General features: G+C 37.8%; 1 protein-coding gene and 1 long non-coding RNA gene across 2 annotated transcripts in view; one reads left to right on the top strand and one right to left on the bottom strand.

The window, feature by feature from the left end:
* Positions 1–11040, bottom strand: part of LOC108230608 (vitellogenin-1-like) — a 20333-nt gene that overhangs the window by 6717 nt on the left and 2576 nt on the right. Inside the window, exon 11 of the mRNA XM_037974195.1 lies at positions 5633–5648. Coding sequence (XP_037830123.1) covers positions 5633–5648 — 16 coding nt within the window. The remainder of the gene's footprint in view (positions 1–5632; positions 5649–11040) is intronic.
* LOC119616781 lies at positions 9617–11040 on the top strand. The gene is made up of 3 exons (XR_005232807.1): positions 9617–10007; positions 10792–10812; positions 10998–11040. It is a non-coding gene; the product is annotated as an uncharacterized LOC119616781 (long non-coding RNA).

Genomic DNA, 11040 nt, shown 5'->3' with positions numbered 1-11040 from the left:
TTTTTTTTTTTTTACCTTGCAGCCAATCCAGGAGCGTCTTGCTGAAGCTGTTGCTAAGAGTGAGATAGAAAACATTACCCTGTTCTTGAAGGTCTTGGGAAATGCTGGACATCCTTCTAGCTTCAAGTCAATCACAAAGATCATGCCCATTCATGGTACTGCTGCTGCTTCCCTGCCAATGTCAGTCCACAGTGAAGCCATCATGGCCTTGAGGAACATTGCAAAGAAGGAGCCCAGACTGGTGGGATTTCAACATCAGACATCTGACAGTGTTCCTGTCTTTTCACAGAAATCCACAACAACTTTTTGTTTTCTCTTCTCAAATAGGTCCAGGAACTGGCTCTTCAACTCTACATGGACAAGGCTCTGCACCAAGAGCTCCGTATGCTTTCATGCATCGTTCTGTTTGAGACAAACCCTTCTATGGCATTGGTGACCACTGTTGCCAACTCACTGAAAAAAGAGGAGAACCTGCAGGTTGCCAGCTTCACTTACTCTCACATGAAGTCACTGAGCAGGAGCCCAGCCACCATCCATCCCTCAGTGTAAGTCACCTCTCTGATCCCAATTTGTCAGGTCAGTGTGCACAAACTCTTTCACATTCAGTAATCTTTTTATATGCTTTTATTATAGTTCTGCAGCTTGCAGCGTTGCCATGAAAATCTTGGGTTCAAAACTGGATAGACTGAGCTTGCATTTCAGCAGGGCTGTCCATGCTGAAATCTACAACAGTACGACATTAAAAAATGAACTTTGATTTTTAATTATTTCTGCTGCAGTATGCACTAACTGAGTCTTTCAAATCTTCATCAGACTCCTTGATGCTTGGTGCTGCTGGTACTGCTTTTTACATCAACGACGCCGCCTCCGTTCTGCCAAAATCTGTTGTTGCCAAGGCCGGAGCCTTCATTGCTGGAGCAACTGCTAATGTGATAGAGGTAAGGGAAAATAAAAATCGATTTGTTTAGCAGCTAATATTAAAAGTACCAGTTTTACATTTATGCTTTCTTTTTCTTAGATTGGAGTGAAAACTGAGGGACTTCAGGAGGCTATTCTCAAAAACCCTGCAATTTCTGAAAATGTTGACAGGATCACCAAAATGAAGCGTGTCATCAAGGCTGTAAGCAACAGTGAAAGTCGCAAATAAAATGGACAAATTTGTATGCAGCACCAAATAAAGAAACAGATAACATTTTCTCTATTCACAGCTGTCTGAGTGGAGGTCTCTGCCCACCAGCGAACCACTGGCTTCCATCTCCGTCAAGTTCTTTGGACAGGAGATTGGCTTTGCTAACATTGACAAAGCCATGATCGATCAGGCTGTTGAGGTATGATGCAGAAAACAACCCATCAAGCTCAGGACAAAGGTTTTCGAGACAATTATAATGATGTATTCTTCCTCAACAGTATGCCAGGGCATTCCCTATTCAGGAATATGGAAGAAATGCTCTCAAGACTCTGCTTCTGTCTGGTATCGATGTTCATTATGCTAAACCTGTATTGGCTGCTGAGGTGAGACGCATCCTTCCCACTGCTGCCGGTCTGCCAATGGAGCTCAGTCTGTACACTGCTGCTGTGGCTGCAGCCGCTATTAAAAGTGAGTAAACTGTTATAAAACAAATACAATGTGATCTGAAATCCTATCCACTATTTGTAGGCCAACTAATATTCAAAGAAATAACTCGTGACCTTACCTGTTTTCTTAGTCAAGCCCACCACATCACCACGTCTGCCTGAAGACTTCCCCCTCAGCAGTCTTTGGGAAACTGATATCCAGCTGGAGACTGAGATCAAACCAAGGTAAATTTATTGGATAAAACTAATTGTCACACAATGTCAGTACAAATGTTTCACATCATAAAACTGATATTTTTTCTGTCTTTAGTGTTGCTATGAACACATATGCTGTGATGGGGATTAACACCGCCATTCTGCAGGCTGCTCTGGTATCAAAAGCTAAACTCTACTCCATTGTGCCAGCCAAGTTTGTTGCAAGACTTAACATCAAAGAGGGCGACTTTAAGATCGAAGCTCTTCCTGTTTCTGTGCCTGAAAACATTACAGCTTTGAAGTAAGACTAATAGTTGTCTTTAGTCTGTACCTAGAAATAAGTAACATATGTTTTTGTCTATCTTTTCATTCTGGATGACTGTACATTTATATTTTTTTGACCAGTGTTGAGACATTTGCTGTGGCAAGAGATATTGAGGAGCCCACTGTTGAGAGAGTCACTCCAGTCTTACCACCCAAAGTCTGGCTATCCGCCGCAAGCAAGATTGTTTCATCTAGGATTGCTTCCTCAGCTGCTGATAGCATGGTAAATTTGAACACTATTTGTAAACCTACAAACGTGCCTGCAGTTTCACATATGATTAAAGGTTATGTCTTCTCATAGTCCAAATCCTCAGAGATCCTTCCCTTGGATGATGAAGTTGCCGAACCTATTTTCAAACACAAGGTCCGTTCATTTGCAAAGAGGTATTGTGCTAAATACCTTGGTGTTGGACTGAAGGCTTGCTTCAAGGTTGCCACTGAAAATGGTGCTTCCATCCAAGACATTGTCCTGTACAAACTGGCCGGAAGCCACAACTTCACTTTTGATGTAAAACCAGGTAAGAATAGAAGAAAATACAGTTCTGAACATCTTGCAGAAATATTGCACACATATGAAACATATTAAAGTTGTTATTTACTCATTCTTTCAGTTGAAGGTGAAGCCGTGGAAAGACTGGAGATGGAGGTTAAGGTTGGAGCAAAGGCTGCAGAGAAGCTCATCAAACGGATCGATCTGAACAAAGAAGACATTATTGAGAGCGTAGAACCAGTCCTGATGAAGCTCAACAAAATCCTGTCTTCCAGACTCAACAGTTCCTCCTCCTCCTCCTCTAGCTCCAGAAGCTCTTCTTCAAGCCGTTCCTTCAAGACGTCCTCTGTCTCTTCCAGCTCATCATCTCGTTCCAACAGAAAGATCATCAATGCAGCTGCCATATCCACCAACAGCAGCAGCAGCAGCAGCAGCAGCAGCAGCAGCAGCAGCCGCCGCAGCAGCAGCAGTAGCAGCAGTAGCAGCAGCAGTAGCAGCCGAAGGAGCAGCAGCAGCAGCAGCAGAAGTAGCAGCAGCAGCAGCAGCAGCAGAAGCAGCAAGAGAAGCAGCAGCAAACTTAGCTCTTCAAGATCTGTCAGCAGCTCATCCAGGACCAGCTCTGCATCAAGCCTTGCGTCACTCTTCAGTGCTAGCTCAAGTTCTTCAAGTTCTTCTCGCTCAAGTGCTCTTGACTCAAAGGTAAACATCTCTGTTTTGTTACTTTAAAATGAATTTTACAATCAACAGAAGGTGTTTAGTATGATATCTGACAACAATGTTTTTTTTACCAATAGCACGTGAATGAAACTTTCCGAAGGAACCACAAGAAGGTATGCTGTACATGTCTCAAAATTATGGGGACAAATTCAAAATTTCATTACTTTGAGTATAGCTTTTACTTATCTATTTTCTTTTAAAATCCTGTTGCAGACTTTCACCTCCAGATCATCTTCCCAAAGCAGGAGCAGTGCAGCCAGCTTTGAGGCCATCTACAAAAAGGTGAAATTTACTCATCAAAAACAAAAAGAACAAAAGTTTTTGATTGTGAACCAGCATTTTTTTACCCATATTTGTAATCACAGAACAAATACCTTGACGATGAGGCTGCCATCTTGGCTGTCATTTTCCGCGCTGTTAAAGCTGATAAGAGAATGGTGGGATACCAACTTGCTGCCTACCTTGACCAACCAACCTACAGAGTTCAAATCATTTTTGCTCCTCTTGCTCCTGAGAACAACTGGACGTTCTGTGCTGATGGAGTTCTGCTGAGCAAGCACAAAGTTACTGTAAGAAACTATTTTTGCACCAAAAATCAGAGGTCTACCTATAAAATCAGGTGATTTATACTAATGTTTATTGTGTCTTAACAGGCTAAATTTGCCTGGGGAGCAGAATGCAGGAAGTACAGCACCATGGTTACTGGAGAAACTGGCTTTGTTGGTTCAAGCCCTGCAGCTCGCCTCAAGCTGTCCTGGGAAAGACTTCCCTCTGCTCTCAGACGTTATCGAAAGATGTAAGAAATGCTTTGAGTACTGTTGTAACCCATTTATAATGGGATGTAAAATTTAATAAATCAACATTTACATTTCTTTCAGGGCAGAAAAGTATGTTCCTCGTAAATTCATGGCTGTCTTGAACAAAGTGAAGTCTGATAACAGCACCAGGAATATCTCCTTCATTGTGGCTGCAACATCCAACAAGACAATCGATGTCATTGCAAAGTCACCAATGGTATCAGAAATCATGCTGTTCTGCCAAAACAGCACTTTATGGTCTTGTAAATAACCAGTATTTATTCTGCTCACAGAACAATACCTACAAGATGGCTCTGCATCTTCCTTTCACTATGCCACTCGAGGAGCTCAGAGGTTACACCCCCTTTGATGAAGTCTTTGAGAAAGTCCACTTCATGCTCGCCAAGGCCATTGCAGGTAACAGCTGATGTTTTTGTTTAAAACTAAATACAACAGTTGTCATGTTTTCCAGCACATTTTAAAGCATTTTTTCTCTTCCTCAGCTGAATGCAGCTACATTGACGATAAACTGACCACATTCAACAACAGAACCTACACGCACAAGATGCCCTCATCTTGCTACCAGGTTCTGGCCCAGGACTGCACAGAGGAGCTGAAATTCATGGTTCTCCTGAGAAAGGATTCAACAGATCAACACCACATCAACGTCAAAATTGCTGACATGTACGTTTCCAACACGAGCAAGAATGAGTCTTTGGTTGTTGTCCAAAAAATGATTAAGCTAAATGAGGCTTTTGTTTTTCTGCTTGTAGTGATATTGACATGTACCCAAAGAACAACAATGTGACTGTGAAGGTCAACGAAATGGAAATCCCCTTAACCAACCTGCCGTACCGCCACCCAACAGGTTTCAATAACCAGTTCTTGACTTATTCCCTTGTTAAAAAGCTTGTGTTTATTTTAATAAAGGAAACTATAAACTGCAATTTCCATTGTGCTTCTATCGCAGCCTCATAAAATTACATCTTATTTAAATTTCAACTTGTTTTACAGCTTCCATTGAGATCAGACGAAGTGGAGAGGGCCTTGCTGTGTACGCACCTAGCCATGGTCTCCAAGAAGTCTACTTTGACAAGGACACATGGAAGGTAAAAGTACTACTTTTGCTGGGATGTTTGTTTGTTTTTTTATAGAAACTAAAAGCCAAAAATTGAACCTAAAAAATCAGCAAAGTTGATAATTGACATTAGTTCCAGATACAGTATATTTAATATTTCTAATGTAACCTTTTACATTGCAGGTTCTGCTAGTGGACTGGATGAAAGGCAAGACCTGTGGACTTTGTGGAAAGGCTGATGGAGAAATCAGACAGGAGTATCGCACCCCCAACGGACGTGTGGTCAAGAACTCAGTCAGCTTCGCTCAATCCTGGATTCTGCCATCTGAGAGCTGCAGGGATCCCTCTGGTAAAACACAAAGAACATTAAGAAATAATCTTTTAGCAGTACAAAGGTTCATTTCAGTCTTCTCTTTTTCACAACTGCATATGCAATGCACCCTTTATAATCAACACTGTTCTCCTACAGAGTGCCATCTGAAGCTTGAGTCTGTGCCACTGGAGAAAGAAGTGACCATCCATGGCAAGAACTCCAAATGCTACTCTGTTGAGCCTGTGGCACGCTGTCTGCCTGGCTGCATGCCCACCAAAACCACCACTGTCACTGTTGGTTTCAACTGTCAGCCAGCTGGTGAGTCTAAAACTAAACACACAAATTTAAAGAACAAAAAACATTGTTTCTAACTGATTTGTTCTCATTTTTGCAGATTCTGACATCAGCGCCTTTGACAGAAGCGTGGACCTGAGGGAAGCCACACAGGCTCACCTGGCCTGTAGCTGCAACGCCAAGTGTGCTTAAGAACACCATCTACTGTCAATACGTAATTTCATGTGTGTGTTTTATCTGTAACTATTAATAAACTGCATCTCAGAATCATTTAACTGAATTGATAATTTTCTTTCTTCGGTTAATTTGTAAACTTTCATGGAATTACAAAAGAGAAAAAGCTCACTTTATCAAGCAGCTCACAAACATTTTCAAGTAGAAAAAGCTGTTTTCACATTTTTCATCCTGTTCCAACAATGGCAAGAAATTTACAATTCACATTTACAATCATGGGGGGAAGAAAGTATTCTTGGGTTTTATGTATTCATACATAATAAAAATGATCAGGTCTTTATCTAATTCTAAAGTATTCAGATCTAACCTCGAGTCTACAAAATACAAAACAGATTGCAGCATTTCTATTTCCTCAGCATCAGTACTTCTAGACTTTGACTGGGTCATTAAAACACCATCATTGTCCTGTTGCATGACCAAGTTTTGGCTAATCTTTGGCTGTTGGACACATGTCCTTACATCTGACTAAGATTATTTTGCCATACAGAGGAGTTCATGATCCACTTAATTTTAGCATTTACCCTGCTAACTGAGACCTATAGGGTGTAAGCTGTACCTCTTGGGTTCTTTCTCATCTTTCTATGTGTTGCATGGTCTGACCTTGGGGTGAGTTTGCTGAGACGTTCACTACTGGGAAAATTGGCAACAGTCTTAAAAGTTTTCCACTTGTGAATAAGCTTTCTTGCTGTAATATGATGGACTCCAAATTGTTTGGAAATGACATTGTAATCCTTCCTAGATTGGTGGGCATCAACAATTGAGTCTCTAAGATCACTGCTAATGTCCTTCCTCCTTGGCATTGTTTTAATCAACACCTGAATGCTCCAGACCAGCAAACTGTCGAAATGTCTGCTTTCACAAAGGTAATGGCACCTGCCAACGATAAGTAATCAAGTACATCTGATTAGTAGCAGCTGCTACGTTCCTATGAAAGCATCAAAAGTGTACTTAATATCTCACACATTTCCATTTTAGGTTCAATTTTGTATGATATAAACACATTGTAAAAGTTGGTGTGAGTTTCTGAACACTTGAGGATAGATTTAGAACTTGATAAAGTCCAGATTTTTTTTTTTTAATATTGTTATTATTGTGACCCGATGTGGACTTTCTTTTTCCTATAACTGTACTATTAACTTTGTGACTCTTTAACAGCATTTAGATAATCTTGAAAGATAGATTTTAATACTTTGTTAGAGCCACAAATTTACAACAGAAAAAAATTATTTCTCCTACATACAACAATCTTTTTGATTCATTTTGATCTTAGTCAGCACATTTAGCAGTCTTTAACTCCCAGGTGTTGCCTCAGCAATACAGTGATGAAAAAAGAAGCCCACCCTCTTTCATTTTTAGGGTCTTACACAACAGGACATAATAAAAATGATCTTGTCTTCACTAGGTTTTAAAATGATTGAAATCTAACCTCAAGTGTAGTAAAACATACAACAGATATCTTTTTGTTTAATAAACAAAATGCAAAAGCTGTGTGTGGAAAAAAAGTACATCCTTGGTGTTTTCAATGGATTTCGGTGGGAAAGTAATAGAAGCAGAGGCAGCTGTTGTTGCCCATCAGTCTGGGAAGGGTTGTAAGGCCATTTTCAAACAATTTTGAGCTCATAATTCTACAGAGAGAAACAATATTCACAAGTGAAAACGATTTAAATCAGTCGCCAGTTTTCCTAGAAGTGGATGTCCCAACAAATTCAACCCAAGGTCAGACTGTTAAAAAGATTTATGACAATACATATAGAAAAAGACTAAAAAAAGTATGACTTCTTTGGAGAGGTTAGAAAATAAGAACATGAATATGACCAACATCCACTGAAATGGTGCTGGATAAAAAAATAGAAATGTAAAAAAACTATGCATAGATCCACACACCAAACTCAGCTTCCACTGTACAACTGCATTAATTGTTTCAAGTTAGTGCCTTTTTATCACACTAACAAAATCTAAATACATTCATTCATTCATTTGGCAAAAACCTGTTTAAATGCAGACAAATATGAATAATCATCCTAAAGTTCCCTAAAACAATAAAAAAATAATACATACTACAAATGTGTGTCTGTGTGCTCCAGAGTCCACAGAGGTCTGAGCACAACTCATTATTATGTCAATTATAAACCAACACTCTATTCATAATTATTGTTGATCTAGTAAACACACACAGATCTTTTTTATTAGGATTTTTAAGCACATTATTATTGGCCTTCTATTCCATGCACTTTATTTGTGCAGCACAAGTTCAGTTTCTATGTCTGGGTTTTTTGGGCTGATCTAAATTCTAATGCACATTCCTTGACAATATATACAATCAATATTCACAATACAATGAATGCAATGTATATTACAACATGTCTCTAATAATCAATAACCTATCAAAAGATCAGATTGTAAATAACTGCCAGTACTAATTTAAAGAGGCACACTCTGTACATAAGAAACCAAATAAAGGATGTAACAGAAACACTATAATCCACTGAAATAAACTTTGGAAAAAAAAGAGACTGAGATAATGTTACAAAATCTAGACTTTACATATACAAAGTATAACATATAAAAAGTGTCTATAGAAAGATCTATTAACAAACTCCTTATTTAAATATTTTTGGAGCTAAGGATTTGAATATATGTATCTAGAAAAGATTATGTTTATCGAGTAACAAGTTTAAATTGCCCACACTATCAGGATGTTTCAAAGTCTCAATTCCAATATAACCTAACAAAGAAATGTTGTTTTTTGTCTTTAAATGTACAGCTACTGGATTCAATGTAATAAAATACAACAGCATTGTGATGTTCAGCAATATGAGCCTCATGTGATTCCATAGTTTTGCCAAGATAAACCAGGTCACAATGACATCTCAACATGTAACTAACATTAGAGGAAGAACAAGAAATAAGGCCTTTGTATTGTAATTTTTACGTGTTAAAAGTGTGATTTTTATAAGTACAGTTACACTGTTGAAAATGTCCACGTGGATAATTACCAGATGAAATAGAAAATGTGAAGGCACCGCAGGGGAAAGATTTGATCTGATGAGCAAGTTCAGAAAGGGTGTCTCTAACAAAAAATGAGAGGGGTTTGGAAGACATACTGTCAGTGATGATCTGTGTCAGTAAAATGCCAATGTTCCTTAACAACCTTTGAAATACACAAGAGGGTGAATACTGAATTTCACACGTCCTGTCTTAGTTTTAACTGTAAGACATGCGGTTTGAGAAGTATTTGAAAATTTGTCTGAGTCCTCTTTAATCCAAGTCTCCTTCTGAGCTAAAAATTCTGTGAAAGGATTCTTACTTAACATTTTACCACACCTGCCTAAACATTTGCACATTACATTACGTGGTACAACACAAAATAGTCAAAAAGAAAAGTCTGCTGTTTGTACAATCCTCTTTGATTAAATACTTTACACTGTCAAAGTCTACCATTAGATCAAACAAAGCAAAATACTTTTTATTTTTCCTAATGCAACATTTTGCGGAGTTTAAGTTCTGTCTTACACAAAATGTATTAATTTCCTTTTTCCATGCTTTTATTTCTAAAACAACTTACAAAATAAAAATACTTAAACTTACAGTTGGAAAACTTGATCAGAATACAGCCATTTCCAGCTAAAGCAGGAATTGTTGGCTCGTGAAACTGAGCAAACACTTTGGAACACGATGCTCAAAGTTTGACCTGCATTAAAGAACAAGGTCAGGTGAGCCTAACTTGTCATCCTTTGATGATGAGTTAAGGTCATTACTTTGCTGACCAAATAAAGCCCAAACGTGTTTCAAGCTGAACTATTAATAAGTTATCTATCAAATCAAGTGCAATAATCAAACATACAAGAGTCCACCTTATGCATTTGTTACGTAATAACTGGCTTTTGTCAGGACAGAGTTTTCCTTTAAAAGGTAGCCTGTCACCACAGACCATCACAACCTCATCAACCATGAAAGCGGTTGTGCTCGCCCTGGCTTTGGCCTTCGTGGGTAAGTAGGATTCTGCCTTTCAAAAGCGCTTTACTTTAACACCTAATTTGAATTGTGGAGGTTTTTTTTTTAGTAATTTAGAAGTGCTCACATTATTAACTGTTTGAAATTCAATGCATTTGTTGAAAATTCAATGGGTTACAATACATTAAAATCATATTATGATTTAAAATGGTTTGTCTTATGCACAATTACTTGGGACTATTTTGAGGCTTTTATATTTTAGAGATAAACAAATTTTGATTTCTTCCATTTAAAGCTTCTCTCTGCATTTTTGACACTTAGGAAGTCAAATGTTCAATATAAATTATGACTAATAATGACTTTATAGTGTATTCAGTTTATGTCTTACAATTAAATGGGGCTATGTAATATAGGTAAATTAACATGAACTTTAAACTTTCATGGGAAATATAAAAACTTTAAACTGTAGACCAAAGAGTAAATCTTCAAATTAATGTCTAAAAAGAATCAAATTATGCAAACAGGTAATGATCACAGTTTCCTTATATACCACATGTTTAAATTATTTTCAGCAAAACACTTTTTAAAGGACTGGATTTGTAATTAAATTTCATTTAAGGTTTTTTTTACCTTTAATTACTGTAAGCCCTTTGGCATAATAAGCTTTTCTTTATTTACAACTATTTGGTGTTTCTCCTTTGTATGTGTCTGTTGGTAAAACACACTTTTGTATTAAACAAAACTATAAGTTTTTTATTACATAAAACAGTATTTTCTGAGTCTATGGTGGAATATTAATTTGTCCTTATTTCTTTTTCAGCCGCACGGAGTCCTAACTTTGGTACGTTTTGATTTTTATTGCAATCTGAAAGGAAAGTTGCAGTTTTTTGAACAATAAATTAAACTAATAGTAATATAAGTGAAAAATCCTGCCAAAGTGTTGAACAATTCAAACTTACTAGCTTAAATAAAATTAGACATTTGTCACTTAACATATTATATAACTTATCTAACCTGTGCTTACAGCCCCAGAATTTGCTCCTGATAACACCTATGTGTACAAGTATGA

This window comes from Kryptolebias marmoratus, linkage group LG24 (assembly GCF_001649575.2).
Source record: "Kryptolebias marmoratus isolate JLee-2015 linkage group LG24, ASM164957v2, whole genome shotgun sequence".
Lineage (NCBI taxonomy): Eukaryota > Metazoa > Chordata > Actinopteri > Cyprinodontiformes > Rivulidae > Kryptolebias > Kryptolebias marmoratus.
Note: the sequence above shows the minus strand (reverse complement) of the source record. Positions and strands in the feature narration are given on the sequence as shown.